Here is a 17,658-nt window from a genome sequence, read left to right as displayed (position 1 = left end):
CGGTTCGCAAGTACCACATGGACGCAAGACAATGTGTAAAATATTAAAGTGCTCCTCTGTTTATTTGCCCCAAATCGTTCGCTAAGACAGGCTTTTCGGCAGATTACAACCCTCAGGTCCCTATGCAGTGATTTATAGATTATAGATAGCTTTGGGTTTATGTATTCACGAGACTCAGTGGACAGCAAGCCTCTTTGGCCCTACCTCACATGAACAAATTCTCTCCTCCCTCTACTTCCCTTCTTGTTCTCCTCTTTCCCTCCATCTCTCTTCTTTTATCTCCAGCCTCTCATCATCCCTCGGTCTGCTCTGCCCTCATCCCGCCACAATAATTTCTCTTTTTCCTCCCTGTATGGTCACACTTCCTGCTCCTCTTCCCTCTCCTCCCTCTGAGCCATACTTCACTCTTGTTCTGTGGATCCTGAGTAAAAATACAGCACAGTGTTATGGCCATGGGAATGAGCTAATGACTAGAGTTGAAAAGGTATTTGGTTTGAAGCCCTGGTCCTGCGTGCTGTCTGTTTAGGTCCCCTGTGGTTGTTTTTCAGTTGTCCAATATGCAATTAACATCAATCTAGTCAATATGGGTAATTAGCCATGCACAATTAATTATTAATTAATTAATCCCTGCATGTTATCACAGCTGTAATTAGCCCAAACCAACAATAACCATGCAATTGCCATGTTGTCTCCTCTCTCAATGCCAACATGAAGAGTAATTCCTGTGTTCATAGATACTGGAGGGAGTGTCTGTATCCCATCATGCATAACAACTGAGATGTCCCCTCCTCTTTTTAAAAGAGAAAAGGCATGTCCCAATAATCTCTCCTTCCTAAAGTGTGCACCACAGGAGGTTGGTGGCACGTTAATTGGGGAGAACGGGCTCATGGTAATGACTGGAGCGAAATTAATGAAATACAAATACATCAAACACATGGTTTCCAGGTGTTTAATACCATTCCATTTTCTCTGTTCCGGCAATTATTATGAGCTGTCCTCCGCTCTGCAGCCTCCTGTGGTGTGCACTCATTCACATCTTCACACAAAATTAAAAGCATCGGGTTGGTGTTGGAATGGGCTAGGTAGAGTACCTCATGATAAACTGTAGACCACACTGTCTACCAAGAGAGTTTTCATCTATATTTTTCGTAGCCTTCTATTTACCACCACAAACCGATGCTGGCACGAAGACTGCACTCAAAGAGCTGTATAAGGCCATAAGTAAACAAGAAAATGCGTAATCCAGAAGCGGCGCTCCTAGTGTCCGGGGACTTTAATGCAGGAAAACTTTTACCTAATTTCTACCAGAATGTCACATGTGCAACCAGAGGGGGAAAAAACTATAGACCACCTTAACTCCACACACAAGGCTCTCCCTCACCCTCCATTTGGCAAATCTGACCGTAATTATATCCTCCTGATTCCTGCTTACAAGCGAAAACTAAAGCAGGGAAGTACCAGTGGCTCGATCAATACGTCAGATGATGCGGATGCTACGCTACAGGACTGTTTTGCTAGCACAGACTGGAATATGTTCCGGAATTCAACCAATGGCATTGAGGAGTATACCACCTCAGTCACCGGCTTCATCAATAAGTGCATCGATGATGTCGTCCCCACAGCCATGCCATGGATTACGGGCAACATCTGCACCGAGCTAAAGGCTAGAGCTGCCGCTTTCAAGGAGCGGGACACTAATCCGGACACTTATAAGAAATCCCGCTATGCCCTCAGACGAACCATCACACAGGCAAAGCGTCAATACAGGACCAAGCCTGAATCCTGCAAACTATTACGGACTACAAACAGAAACCCAGCTGCGAAATGCCTTTTATGTTCCCTTCGAGGCAAGCAACACTGAAGCATGCATGAGAGCACTAGCTGTTCCGGACGACTGTGTGATCACGCTCTCCGTAGCCGATGTGAGCAAGACCTTTAAACAGGTCAACATTCACAAGGCCACTGGGCCAGATGGAATACCAGGATGTGTACTCAGAGCATGCGTGGAACAACTGGCAAGTGTCTTCACTTACATTTTCAAACCTCTCCCTGACCGAGTCTGTAATACCTACATGTTTCAAGCAGACCACCATAGTCCCTGTGCCCAAGAAAGCGAAGGTAACCTGCCTAAATGACTACCGCCCCGTAGCACCCACGTCGGTAGCCATGAAGTGCTTTGGAAGGCTGGTCATGGCTCACATCAACACCATCATCTCGGAAACCCTAGACCCACTCCAATTCGCATACCGCCCCAACAGATCCACAGATGATACAATCTCAATCACACGCCACACTGCCCTTTCCCACCTGGACAAAAGGAACACCTACTATGTGAGAATGCTGTTCATTGACTACAGCTCAGTGTTCAACAGTATAGTGTCCACAAAGATAATCACTAAGCTAAGGACCCCGGGACTAAACACCTCCCTCTGCAACTGGATCCTGGACTTCCTGACGGGCCACCCCAAGTGGTAAGGGTAGACAACCACACATCTGCTACGCTGATCCTCAAAACGGGGGCCCCTCAGGGGTGCGGGCATGGTCCCCTCCTGTATTCCCTGTTCACCCACGACTGCGTGGCCAAGCACGACTCCAACACCATCATTACGTTTGCTGACGACAACAGTGTTAGGCCTGATCACCGTCAATGATGAGACAGCCTATAGGGAGGAGGTCAGAGACCTGGCAGTGTGGTGCCAGGACAACAACCTCTCCCTCAACATGATCAAAACAAATGAGATGTTCGTGGACTACAGGAAAAGGCGGGCTGAACACGCTCCCATTCACATTGACAGGCTGTAGCGGAGCGGGTCGAGACTTTTAAGTTCCTTGGTGTCCACATCACCAACAAACTATCATGGTCCAAACACACCAAGACAGTCGCGAACAGTGGTGGAAAAAGTACCCATCGTCATACTTGAGTAAAGTAAAAATACCTTAATAGAAAATGACTCAAGTAAAAGTTGAAAGTCACCCAGTAAAATTCTAGTTGAGTAAAAGTCTAAAAGTATTTGATTTTAAATATACTTAAGTATCAAAAGTGAAAAGTCATTTAAAAGTCCTATTAAGCAAACCAGACAGCACCATTTTCTTGTTTTTTTAAATGTATGGATAGCCAGGGGCACACTCCAACACTCAGACATAATTAACAAACAAAGCATGTGTGCTATGAGTCCGTTAAGTCAGAGGCAGTAGGGATGACCAGGGATGATCTCTTGATAAGTGCGTGAATTGGACCATTTTCCTTCCCTGCTAAGCATGCAAAATGTAAAAAGTACTTTTGGGTGTCAGCGAAAATGTATGGAGTAAAAAGTACATTATTTTCTTTGGGAATGTAGTGAAGTAAAAGTAAAATTTTTCATGATTATCAATTGTGAAGTACATATACCCCAAAAAACAACTTAAGAAGTACTTTAAATGTTTTTTTTTTACTTAAGTACTTTACACCACTGGTCGTGAAGAGGGCACGACAACACCTTTTCTCCCCCAGGAGACTGATTTGGCATGGGTCCCCAGATCCTCAAAAAGTTCTACACTACAGAATGCTATGGTAGCCATGTTGGTTAAGCGTGCCTTGAATTCTAAATAAATCACTGACAGTGTCACCAGCAAAGCACCACCACACCATCACACCTCCTCCTCCATGCTTCACGGTGGGAACAACACATGCGAAGATCATCTGTTCACCTACTCTGCGTCTCACATTCTCACATCACTATTTTTAGCCCATTTACTCCCAAACTTCATGGTATCCAATTGGTAGTTAGAGTCTTGTCTCATCGCTGCAACTCTCGTACGGACTCGGGAGAGGCAAAGGTCGAGAGCTGTGCCTCCTCCGAAACACAACCCAACCAAGACGCACTGCTTTTTGACGAAATTCCCACTGAACCCGGAAGCCAGCCACACCAATGTGTTTGAGGAAACACTGTACAGCTGGTGACCGTGTCAGTGTGCACTGTGCCCATCCCGCCACAGGAGTTGCTAGTGCGCGATGGGACAAGGACATCCCTGCCGGCCAAACCCTCCCCTAACCTGGACAACGCCGAGCCAATTGTGCACCGCCCCATGGGTCTCCTGGTCGCGGCCAGCTGCGACAGAGCCTCAAACATTTGACAAACTGATTTGACAAAGATGGCATCCTATGACTGCCACGTTGAAAGTCACTGAGCTCTTCATTACAGGCCATTCTACTGCCAATGTTTGTCTATAGAGATTGCATGGATGTGTGCTCGATTTTATACACCTGTCAGCAACGAGTGTGGCTGAAATTGCCATATCCACTAATTTGAAGGGGTGTCCAAATACTTTTGTATATATAGTGTACCTGTCATTTCCTTTCAAATCTACAAAGGGAATAAAAAAAGAATCCATTTTATACTCATCATCTCCAGCACCACCCCAACATTAACATATGTGAAAATGTTTATGTTTTGTAGTAAAAAAGATAAGTGTTTCCAATGACATCATCGGTGTGCATCGTGTGATTTTAACCAATTATGAGCAGGCATTGCCTAGCAATTGGTTGATGATGTCATTGGAAACACTTATCTTCTTTACTACAAAACATAGAAACACACCATTTTCATATATGTTGGATGTTGGGGTGGTGTAGATGATGAATATGAAGCTAAACATTTTTGAAATTTCCCTTTAAGTGTACAAGAAAGGAAAGATTATTGAAACGCAACCAACATCCTCATTTAGGACCTAGAGAGGAAGGCCTGTTCATATTCATAGATCATAATCAGTGAGTGAATAACAAGGGATCAGCCAACCTCCCATGTGTGGACAAGGCTGACATTTTCACTTTAAAATTAGCACAGGTATTTCATGACACTCTCCAGAAAGAAAGAAAGAAACAGAAATGAGTGGCATTGTTGGGTCTGAGGTTGTTTTGAACAGGGGTTTCAATACATTGAAGGTATGCTTCAGCTGTCTTATTGAAATTGCCTATTGACTTTTAGCTGTGACTAAAGCTTTAGGAGAGTGTAAGAGGGACTGTAATATGGTGGTGGGTGCAGAAAGTGATGGCTTCGCTATTAGAGGGAACACAATAGAAAATTGAGGGTGGTTGAAAATGACAGAGAGCCCCATTGAGCCAACCATCCTTTTGCTCACACAGCCACAAGAGATGCTATTTTCAATTGTTAAAAATGGTGTCTAGATAAAAGGGTGAACGCCTGCTCGACCCAGCTATAACTGATTATATGGCTATGCAATGCAAAATGAGCGCAGTTTTAATTCATCCTTGTTTAACAGTAGGATGAAAAATTCATTGCACATTGGTATGCAGATGAGCCTGTGTTGTAGTCATAGTTAATAAACCGTTAAAGGGAGTTGGTTTTAGCTGTGCCGTTAAAGTGTGAGCTCAGGAATAAACGGCATACTTCCCTTTAGATATCTGACAGACACCTCAGGAGAGACCAGTTGACTGTAGATGGAGAGGTCAACGTGAATCTTTTAGAAATGCATACATGGTTGAGAGAGTCAGCCACCGAGGCACATTTCACACACGACTGCACAGCATGGTAAGGGCTGTACTGCCTCTATCTTGAGGAGAGTCAGTCAGTCAGTGTACTGGCACAGTGCAGCAGGATTACAAAGGAAAGAACTACAACACTTTGCTTGAGCTTCCTCTACCCACTCTACTTTCCTCCTTTGTGGTAAAAGACCTGGGTTCAAATACTATCTGAAATCATTTAAAATACTTTAGCTGGGCATCATTGAGCTTGCCTGTTGCAAAGGAACCGGTAGAATAGCTTTGAAACAGCAAACCCTAACCATTTGGCACTCCAGGCAGACTGAAGCAAACTCAAAAAATATTGGAATTTTTTCAAATAGTATTTGAACCCTGATCTGCCATGGTATCTGAAAAACAATTCTAAGTTAACATCTGGAGCATACCACCATGTCTTACATCCCTGATCTAACACCATTACCACTTGTTTGCATGCTGTCAGCTGTAATTTTGGGCAGAGGGTTCGAATCCAAAGGCTTGTAAGGTTCTGTATTTATTTTCTTAGTCAACCTTGTGTTCTGTTTCTTTGTGTTCTTGAACGTAGCCCCGTCTTTCATTTTTGTTCATTGATTTCACCTGTTAGTTATTCACCTGGTCTCATCAGCTCCTTATTTAGTTCAGTTCATTCTGTTTGTGCCTTTGTGGGGTATTGTTCGTTTTGACTCTACTAAGCCTTTTCCTAGCTCGTTTGTGAGAACCAGTTATAGCCTTCAGTCCTAGTTTTGATTCACCTGTCTGTTTGCCTACCTGTGTATGACCATTGCCTGCCTGTGACCACGATTCCTGCCTTCTGCAAAGACGAATTAAACACCTGCCGTGCTCTGCGTGTGAATTTACACCTTTTTCTCCCTGAGTATTCATTACAGTTGCCTGGGGAGCAGTAAAATACTTTATTTTACATTTTATTTGGTTGTCTTACATCCTGCCTACAGTACCGAGGACTCAGGTGGACTGTGTGTATAAAATAGAAACTAACAGTGATGACGTGTTTTGGAGAAAATCACACATGCCATAGATGATTTTCAAAACAGCATTCCAATACAGCCTTTTACAGTAGAAAATATACCAAGGGTAACTGTGTGTTTTTCTTTGCTGAAAGACAGTCCTCTGGAAAGCCTCAGTTCGTTCAGAGCTTTGTGGAATCCTTAATGCCCTCACTGTCCCTAGGCACTGTCAGGGTGCCGTTTCCAACTGGTTTCCTTGGCGATGGGTCTTTGAGAGAGGGCTAGCTGGTGCCAGGACACTGGGGGTTTTGATTGTCCTGCTGCATGGCTCATTATCATCGGAATACATCATGTTTCCTGCCACCATGTCACGGGAACAAGAGGCCCCCTGTTCCACTGGCCAGAGCCTGGGTGAAGCCTGGGCCCAGTGTGGTTGGTTGGGTGGTTTCTTGACTTTTCACTGGCACTTCTTACCAGACGTTTGTGAGCTGCTGCTGCATCACATCTCCTCCATATTCCGACCTGTAGATCTGGGGCACAATATTAAAGGGATAGTTTGCTGTTTTGAAGATTGAGCTTTTTCGACTTTCCTAAAGTGAACTATCCATTTAACCTGGCTCGGTGGTGTTTCTCTGCCAAAGTGATGGTGTAAGTGCTAAAACACTTCACAACCTTAACTTAAGCCTTATTAACTGATCGTGCCCAGGGCTGGCTCCAGGACTAAGAGCCCCCGGCCCAAAGCGACCACTTCCTTTTTTTAAGGAACTCAGTCGGGGTTTCAACTTACTGTTGAGAGTTAGAATAGTAGAATACACAGAATGTAAGTTAGAAATGTGGTTGTGCATCAGCAGTTTTTCTCTTGTGTCAGTCACTGACAGTCACTCAATCAGTCATGTCAGCTAACAATTTTTAGGTTGTTAAGTTAGGCTAGCCGGTTATCTAAACTTGTAGTAGTCATGGCCAAATACCAACCTCCAGGGCCCCCATTGATTTTGTTAGTCACTCTCAGTCAGATATCATTAACCTGGCATAAGTCATGACAAAATTAGTAGAATTGCATAAAAGTTGTTATAAAATTGCAACAAAATAAATCGTCCCATGGCATACAGTGCATTGGGAAAGTATTCAGACCCCTTGACTTTTGACACATTTTGTTATGTTACAGCCTTATTCTACAATGGATTAAATCGTTTTTGCCTCCCATAAATCAACACACAATACCACATAATGACAAAGCAAAAACAGTTCTTTTGAAATCTTACAAATGTGTATATATATATATATATATATGGTAAATTGATTGGAAATGATTTGAAAAGACACACACCTGTCTATATAAGGTCCCACAGTTGACCGTGCATGTCAGAGCAAAAACCAAGCCATGAGGTCGAAGGAATTGTCCGTAGATCTGGGGAAGGGTAGCGAACAATTTCTGCAGCATTGAAGGTCCCCAAGAACACAGTGGCCTCCATCATTCTTAAACGGAAGAAGTTTGGAACCACCAAGACTCTTCCTAGACCTGGCTGCCCCGGGCCAAACTGAGCAATCGGGGGAGAAGGGCCTTGGTCAGGGAGGTGACCAAGATACCAATGGTCACTCTGACAGAGCTCCAGAGTTCCTCTGTGGAGATGGGAGAACCTTCCAGAAGGACAACCATCTCAGCAGCACTCCACCAATCAGGCCGTTCTGGTAGAGTACCAGACGGAAGCCACTCCTCAGTAAAAGGCACATGACAGCCCGCTTGGAGTTTGCCAAAAGTTACCTAAAAGACTGTAATGTGTAGAACTGTAGAAAACTTGCTTTAAAACTGCAACATTTTCTCTAAGCTCCTTGGCAAAATGTGTAGAATTGCAGGGAATTAACTTTAAAACTAAAATGTTTCTCTCCACCGCTACATTTTTAGCTGCTTGGTGAGGGGGGCCCCAACCAAATCTCACTTAGGGCCCACAAAAGGCTAGCCCCGGCCCTGATCGTGCTGACAGCGACTAGTTCTCTTGTACATAAGACACCAGCAAAGGTCATGCCTCAGCCACGGCGGAGTGATTTCACTGGGACCAATTTAAAAGTGTAATAGGTGGTTGGTGTCATGCCCAGGGCCTCAGGGGCCCCTGTGTACTGTGTGCATTCCCATACTCCATAACACTGTTCTATACATGAGGCTATGGATGTGTAGCAGATTGAAATGTTACATATGCCGGTCTACCATGGTATAGCCAGGTTAGATAGTGGTGAAGACCGTCTATCTTGCATGCAAGGCATACAGAGGAGGCATAAGTATTTCTTCTGGTTATGTTTGCATAATACAAATTGACAACCATGATACCTGGCAAATTTACTTGAAAATGTCTTGTAGCTTTAATGCGCTAGAAAAATTGTGGGTTCCATACACTTAGGGAGCAAGTGGGGGGGCTTCATGTATAATTGAAAATGGTGTAGATGGTCGTTTTATAATAACTGCAGATCTAGCACCCTAGAGATAGAGGGTGGAGATGGTGCTGGAACCCAGAGACCTAGGAGAGCCAGTAGGCACTGTGCATAAGCATGTATCATACACCACCCTGTAGGTTTCCTCTGTAAGCTTCATCTCCTGTGTGTGTGTGTGTGTGTGTGTGTGTGTGTGTGTGTGTGTGTGTGTGTGTGTGTGTGTGTGTGTGTGTGTGTGTGTGTGTGTGTGTGTGTGTGTGTGTGTGTGTGTGTGTGTGTGTGTGTGTGTGTGTGTGTGTGTGTGTTTGTGTGTACAGCCAAAGGATTTAAAGCCCAAGGCTCCCTCATCTCATCCTGTAATTAATGTTAACCTCTGATTAAGACAAATGTAATCAGTCAATCTGACTGTTATTGTAGGCTTTTGGAACCAGGCTCCTCATCACCAGTCTTGGCAGATGACTTGGATCCCGTCTTCTCAATATTTTCCTGGCTGTGTCCAAGTGGGGGTCTCACTTTGTGGGGGACTCATCATTGACCTTTTGCCATCCTTTTCCTTTTAGAATCCCTGTTGCTGATATCTTTTGATATTGGCCAACGATATATGGGTTTTTAATTGCAGTGATAAGGGGTTACACATACTGTACAGTGATTGGTTTGTCGATTGTTCACAAAGCAGAGTAAGCAGTGACAGTAGTTAATTTATACTGTCAATCGGCCTATGGGTTTATCTTATTCTGCTATTTATGATGCTTTTTATATACTGAAACATTGGCATTATGATTTTGCAGGGAATACTAGTCTGAGTGAAAGTACATTTGGGGTGTGTTTTGGATGGTGCTGCCGGTCCACACAAAAATAAAGGAAATATTGCACAGTATGTGTTCATTTAGGTGCAAATGTATTATATTTGAGCAATATTAAAAGGTCTGATCATCAATGATTAATAGTCGTTGTGCTGTAATCTAGGTTAGGGCCCAAGAAGGAGTGGGGAGGCAAAATAAAACAAACAAATCATTCTGTATAAAGAAAACAACATCTTTTACTATCTGGCCCAGATCCTGTTAATTATACAATATAAATGTACATTTTGAATGACAAAATGATCAGTAACACGTTTACTGAGGGTTTCTGCATCAGACTGTCATTATTATTGTAAGACATGCTTGCTCACATGCACACACACACACACGCACAATTAAACAAACAAGTGAATACTTACTCCTGAAATAAACAGCTTACATTTTGACTCCTGGAAGAAAACCAGGTGCAAACACCTTGAGTCATGAATTCATGTGTGAAACTACAATCAAGTTGTGCTAATCTTCAAACGCTGTTGTTATTCTCATATCTCCTAAGACTACAGGGAAGCTTAACACATAGGACTGTGTTTTACAGGATCCAGGAGCTTAGTCTGAACAGAACTTGAAAAGAACTGGATGAATCAAATGGCAGAATCCCACACAGTAACAAGCGGACCATGACCCAATAGTGAGAAGATAGCTTTTTAAACCAAACCAATGGGACTTGGACACGTGCTGAACCTAAAGACTCATTGTGGCACCATATGGGATGTGGTTGCAGATGAGGGATGTGTGATCATATCGGACTCATTCATTGCACCCAGTTATGAGGAGGTCAGTCTGAATGCTGAGAGTATTGACAATAGGAGAGAGAGGATATAGGCTCTTGGAAGCATGAGAATGGTCTGTTTTTAGAAATGAAGGCTGCATGGACGGAGGGCATCAGGACAGGGCTACCAATTCTGTGTTTGTGACCTGCTTTAAGCTTGCAGGTCACTATACTATCTGGTCTTGAGAAGACTAAGGAACTGACTCGATAACATCTTACTGAATCTATTTATATTAACTGTACTACCACACTCCGCTGAATCCTGTCACTGCAGTTGTAACATGTTTAAGTCCACTGCCAAGCTAAGATTTAACATGGTTTACCTGGCGATTCGACCAACAAATACCAGTAACATTTATACCAACTACCAAAGTACACTAAAGCCAGTGGCCTCTACCTCTCAAATTATCTCTTTCTGTGCTGCATATGTTTTAATCTCCTTTTAAAACTTTACTTTGAGTACCTCTGTGAACCAAAAAATCAGCATGGGGAATATTAGCCAAGGGATACTTGTGCTACTTCTGTTGTTAAATATGAAGACAGATTCTCAAAATGAAAACAAACGATGATATCATCCGTTTTGACACTTGTTAATTCATCTCAGTGCTTCGTACTTGTAGTGTGGCGAGGAGGTTAGAGCCAGGGTTCTACAGTAGCAGACGTCTCCGTGGTAACTGACATTCTCTTTAAGGTGCTTGGCTGTTAGCGGACAGTTGTTTGCCTGGGTAATGGCTTGTAATTCTCACCAACGTGCTTCAAAGGTCGGAATTAAATTCAAAGGGGAACTTCAATGAAAATTGCCTTGTTCGGTTGGTATTTCTATCTAGAAAACCTTCTGTTGCAGCCTGTGATTGTCAACTGTTTTCAAATATTCATGTTTTCAACCCTGTTTGGGTTTAACCCTGTTAAAAAGCACTTTTATACATTCACATTAAGCATAAGACTGACACACCTGAAATAGAACAGGTCCAATGATGTGTATGCTGGAGTGAGTTTTACACACAAATTATTATTAAACATAAAATCTGAATTTGTGGTCTAATTCTGTCAGTCATACGATCACTTCTCTAAATATCCAAACGACAGTGATTTATTATGTTTCCTGGCAGTTATCATTCATGGTAGAGGACAGCCTAGCTACTGTATATGCCTGATTTGCACCCGGTAATCTACCGAGATTCCCTCTTTCCCCAGCAGCCATTGCTCTTGAAGATAGCCTATTTCAGTCAGAGTACTCTGGCCCAGCTTGACAGCTGATGAAATGATTGCCCCTTCGTCTCTGAAATGAGAGCACTTTAGCAATACAGCAGGTACTATTAAAATCAACGGTGATAGCCTGTGAACGTTCTCAGTATAGGAGCAGTGAGGCAAAACGTCAGCTTCACGTCTCGTTGCCAGTTCATGCAGAAAATGTAGAAGATTATTAAAGGAGTCCGCCGTGCTTTGGGTGCATGTTCCTCTCCTGAAGCCATGGGGGTTTCAAAATGCTCATTTACATCAACTGGGGAATTTCTGACAGGCATCAATTGAACACTTGAAGATGCCAATGTCCAGAATATCAAACGCCAACCTTTCTCCAATGACTATATTGTATTTCACATTGGGTGTGTAATGGAATTTAAAGTGAGCGGGGTGCGTACTGCACATTTGAGAACAATAACATTATCTGAAATGCAGTGTATTGTTTACATTGACAACGATTTCTTTGGCTGTCGACGTGGAAAACTCAAGTATGACACCCACAATGGTCCTCTCACCCCATGCAGTGTTTTGATGGGATGCCTAATGAGCTCTAGTGCTGTTATCGGTATGCTGGTGTTCACTCCAGTTTCTAAGGATTCTACTCTAGGACTGTACGTTTCGGCTCGGCAGAGAATCAAAGGTTCTGTATACTGTCCCCCAGAGCAGGGTTCATGAAAGCCAGTTTTTCACATGATTCTCTTCAGTTTATCCAGGCTGCCTGGGTTAGAGCCAGCCATGGAGACGCTGTGGGTTCTTCTGGGCCGTTGGATCTATGGGAGGGCACTGAGAGAGGTCCATTTAACACCAGTGGAGAGAGCAGTGAAGACGTCACCATATTGCAATCTCTAGTTAGAAACATTCTAGTGTATCAGAGAAGAAGAGCCTGTTATTGGCCAGATATATCAAGCAGCATGCAAAGCTTGAAGAGCTTTATCACAGAAGAGCTTCATCTCTCTCTTCAGCAGTTACTGTAACTTCAAGTAACATGCTGTTTGTTATAATGTATCTGTAGATTAGGGAAATGTTAATTCCAGGAAAATAGGATGAAGGGGAATGAGAAAAATGGGATTTATGGAAAGATCCTCCTTTGGCAACATATGTGATATTGCTTGAGCTTGAATTCCTCGGCGATGCATATTCAATTAATTGCTTAAATGCAGATGCAGTGTATGTAATACATATTTGTTATCATGCACTTTGCATACACAAGCTATGGGGTAGATAGACCCCCACACATTGACTCTGTACCGGTACCCCCTGTATATAGCCTCGTTATTGTTATATTTTTACTTTACATTTTTTCACTTTAGTTTATTTAGTAAATATTTTCTTGACTCTTATTGTTCTTAAAACTGCATTGTTGGTTAAGGACTTGTAAGTAAGCATTTCATGGTAAGGTCTACCTACATCTGTTGTATTCGGGGCATGTGACAAATACAATTTGATTTGATGTCAATACAGATTATTATGATTATGAAAGCCCTCCAGGACTTATATAAACTAGACTTAATATCCCTGTATCATGACGACTGATTTATGCCTGTAAGGTTAACTCACAATGTGGTCAATTATAGCCAATCTTAATGGCGACAACGCTGCTGATTGTATTGGCACATTGTGGAAAACCAGTCAGCGGTGCCATCGAGTCACTTGATCTGTTTGGCATACGATTCACTCAGTGGGGCGATGATGCAACGCTTGTTCCCCGTTTGCAATGTGAGCTCTAGGGGATAATGGAGGTGATGGGGGCAGATCTATGAACTGTAATTACATTACCTACTGTACCGGGGGACCTTTTTAATTAAGTGTCCCATGTCAAACAGTATATGGAAAATAAATCGATGTATTCTGACACGCTGCAACAAATAGAGCAGGGTGCATTGAGTTTGCCATCAATTAGTGTTTTCTTTCTTTTTCCAGGCATGTAAAATCACACCCCCTTGACTGCATGAGCTCTATAGAACAATTACACTTGACAAGGTGCCCTACCAGGAATTCACTGTAGACGGGGGTGGATTACCTTTTGAAAACCAACAGCTGTTCATGTTCTTGAAATGCATATTTGCATTACTTTATCTTTACTATGTATAGGCCTAAGCTCTTTTACATGCATGCAAGCTTTTCGCTTCAATACTTAGCATTGTTTTCTTATTCTCTTTTCTCAGGTTCAAGATTTGATCTACACACAGGAACAGGTACCTTTTTTGATGATTCCAGAAATAAATACAATGATGATTGTTGATTGTGCAGAATCCATCCTCTAAGAGTAGGGTGTAGTGGTGGAGATGCATTGAATCCATCCTCTAAGAGTAGGGTGTAGTGGTGGAGATGCATTGAATCCATCCTCTAAGAGTAGGGTGTAGTGGTGGAGATGCATTGAATCCATCCTCTAAGAGTAGGGTGTAGTGGTGGAGATGCATTGAAATGCCAAGATGAGAACGCCGCTCGGCTGTTCAGGTGTGACACTAGTAGTGTCAATGGCACTATTTGAATTAAACCCTTTTTTAGGAATGGTAACTCATTCATTTGATTAGAAATTAGTCACATTCTTCCCCTATGTACTGTTAAAGCACTGCACTTAATATAGTCAGGTCCATAATTATTGGCACTTGATTAGGATGAATGAAAAAGACTGTATAAATAAATAATAGAAATACTGAGCTATATTGTATGCTACATTTTTTGGGGAAATTATATTTTATACAAGAAGCAAAAAAAAATCTGGTCCTGGGGCCCTTGTTAAGGTAAACGGCATCACAAACTTTACCTAGTACTAGCACATTTTACCCAAAAACCTGACACTTGGCCATAAGTGGATCTCTTTCAACAAGAAATTGTATATTGGTTAATTGACCACAAAAGCTCCCTGTGAGGAGTCAAAGGAAATCAAAGATCTGGAAGGATTCTTTATGGAGGAATGGTCTAAGATCACTCCCAACATGTTCTCCAATCTCATATATACAGTACCAGTCAAAGGTTTGGACACACCTACTCATTCAAGGGTTTTTCCCCTTTGCCTCCATGACAGCTTTGCACACTCTTGGCATTCTCTCAACCAGCTTCACCTGGAATGCTTTTCCAACAGTCTTGAAGGTGTTCCCACATATGCTGAGCACTTGTTGGTTGCTTTTCCTTCACGCTGCGGTCCAACTTATCCCAGACCATCTCAATTGGGTTGAGGTCGGATGATTGTGGAGGCCAGGTCATCTGATGCAGCACTCCATCACTCTCCTTCTTGATCAAATATCCCTTACACAGCCTGGAGGTTTGTTGGGTCATTGTCCTGTTAAAAAACAAATGATAGTCCCACTAAGTGCAAACCAGATGGGATGGCGTATCACTGCAGAGTGCTGTGGTAGGCATGCTGGTTAAGTGTACCTTCAATTCCAAATAAATCACTGACAGTGTCACCAGCAAAGCACCATCACACCTCCTCCTCCATGCTTCACGGTGGGAACCACACATGCAGAGATCATCTGTTCACCTACTCTGCGTCTCACAAAGACATGGCGGTTGGAACCAAAAATCTCAAATTTGGACTCATCAGACCAAAGAACAGATTTCCACTGGCCTAATGTCCATTGCTCGTGTTTCTTGGCCCAAGCAAGTCTCTTCTTATTGGTGTCCTTTAGTAGTGGTTTCTTTGCAGCAATTCGACCATGAAGGTCTGATTCACACCGTCTCCTCTGAACAGTTGATGTTGAGATGTGTCTGTTACTTGAACTCTGTGAAGCATTTATTTGGGCTGCAATTTCTGAGGTGCAATTTTTTATTGAATTTTTATTTAACTACGAAAGTCAGTTAAGAACAAATTCTTATTTTCAATGACAGCCTACACCGGCCAAATCCGGACGACGCTGGGCCAATTGTGCGCCGCCCTATGGGACTCCCAATAGCCTGGATTCAAACCAGGGTGTCTGTAGTGCCGTCTCAAGCACTGAGATGCAGTACCTTAGACCACTGCGCCACTCGAAAGCAACTCGAATGAACTTATCCTCTGCAGCAGAGGTAACTCTGGGTCTTCCTTTCCTGTGGCGGTCCTCATGAGAGCCCGTTTTTGCGACTGCACTTGAAGAGACGTTCAAAGTTCTTGAACGTTTTCCAGATTGACTGACCTTCACGTCTTAAAGTAGTGATGGACTGTCGTTGCTCTTTGCTTATTTGAGCTGTTCTTGCCATAATATGGACTTGGTCTTTTACCAAATAGGGCTATCTTCTGTATACCACCCTTACCTTGTCACAACACAACTGATTGGCTCAAACACATTAAGAAGGAAAGAAATTCCACAAACTTTTAACAAGGCACACCTGTTAATTGAAATGCATTCCAGGTGACTACTTCATGAATCTGGTTGAGAGAATGTCAAGAGTGTACAAAGCTGTCATCAAGGCAAAGGGTGGCTACTTTGAAGAATCTCAAATATAAAATGCACTTTTTTGGTTACTCCATGATTCCATATGTGTTATTTCATAGTTTAGATGTCTTCACTATTATTCTACAATGTAGAAAATAGTAAAATGAAGAAAAACCCTTGAATGAGTAGGTGTGTCCAAACTTTTGACTGGTACTGTATATATGATACAGGCTTTTAATTAAAGGCTCATTGTCATTATCCTCGCAAGGGGAGGATGCCAGACTATTGAAAACGAGGGTGGCAATAATTTTGACCTATCTTTTTGAGATTTGTTTTTATTACTTGTTAAACAAAATCTCTTTCTCTGAGCAATAGTTTTATTATGAAATAATATAATTTCCCCTTTTTTTTGCATACAATTTAGCTCAATATTTGTATTATTTATTTTATAATGTATTTTTTGCCCATATTTATCAAGGGTGCCAATAATAAAGGACCTTGCTGTACATATTCAGTGTGCAAACAGCCATAATCAGTTTAATCACATTGACTACATAGTGTTTACCATGGTGACGTTGGCTTTAGCATAGAGCTGGTCCTAATCACGGTAAATGGAGAGTGTGTTTGTGTGGACACTAGTAATAGTGCTCTAATAATTTGTCGGGACAGTCCTAATGACACTGTTTGGAATTCCCTTCCCCTCTCGGCTCTTTAGTTTACCTGGGATCGACTGTTATTCCCATATTATTACTTATAGTATTTATTGTTGTAATGAGTCAGCACGGACGGTGTGAAGCAAAAAAAACAACAACAGGGATATCTATAGACGCAGAGGCATGCTAGTCGATTGAACGGTTCGTCCTGCCTTTATGGGTATTTCTAGCAGATGGAGTCTTGTTGCGATTTATGTCTCTGGCCTCCCTCAGTGGATCGCAGAGTATTTTAGTCCTGAATAATCCCCACCATCTCTCTCTCTCTCTCTCTCTCTCTCTCTCTCTCTCTCTCTCTCTCTCTCTCTCTCTCTCTCTCTCTCTCTCTCTCTCTCTCTCTCTCTCTCTCTCTCTCTCTCTCTCTCTCTCTCTCTCTCTCTCTCTCTCTCTCTCTCTCTCTCTCTCTCTCTCTCTCTCTCTCTCTCTCTCTCTCTCTCTCTCTCTCTCTCTCTCTCTCTCTCTCTCTCTCTCTCTCTCTCTCTCTCTCTCTCTCTCTCTCTCTCTCTCTCTCTCTCTCTCTCTCTCGGCCTCTCTCTCTCGGCCTCTCTCTCTCGGCCTCTCTCTCTCTCTCTCTCTCTCTCTCTCTCTCGGCCTCTCTCTCTCTCTCTCTCGGCCTCTCTCTCTCTCTCTCTCTCTCTCGGCCTCTCTCGGCCTCTCTCTCGGCCTCTCTCTCTCTCTCCATCCATTCATTCATGACTATTGCAGATCCAGTCTGGCAAATGTAATCTGGACTCTGGTCAGGGTAGTGTTTCCTCCTGCCAACCCTATAGGCCCCTTACTGTTGGCTATTGACCAGTAGCATATTCATGTGCCTGGTGCTTAAGCCTAACTAATGT

General features: G+C 42.8%; 1 protein-coding gene across 2 annotated transcripts in view; it reads left to right on the top strand.

Annotated features, from left to right (window-relative positions):
- The window catches only part of LOC139549751 (immunoglobulin superfamily member 11-like), a 114,958-nt gene that overhangs the window by 19,372 nt on the left and 77,928 nt on the right, over positions 1–17,658 (top strand). The window contains exon 2 of one of the 2 annotated variants that reach the window (XM_071360489.1): positions 13,923–13,952. The exons of the other annotated variant lie outside the window; for it this stretch is intronic. Within the exon in view, the coding sequence (XP_071216590.1) occupies positions 13,923–13,952 (30 nt within the window). The remainder of the gene's footprint in view (positions 1–13,922; positions 13,953–17,658) is intronic. 2 annotated transcript variants of the gene reach the window in all.

This window comes from Salvelinus alpinus, chromosome 22, assembly GCF_045679555.1.
Source record: "Salvelinus alpinus chromosome 22, SLU_Salpinus.1, whole genome shotgun sequence".
Classification (NCBI taxonomy): domain Eukaryota; kingdom Metazoa; phylum Chordata; class Actinopteri; order Salmoniformes; family Salmonidae; genus Salvelinus; species Salvelinus alpinus.
The sequence above is the reverse complement of the archived record's forward strand: the minus strand, read 5'-3'. Positions and strand labels throughout refer to the sequence as shown.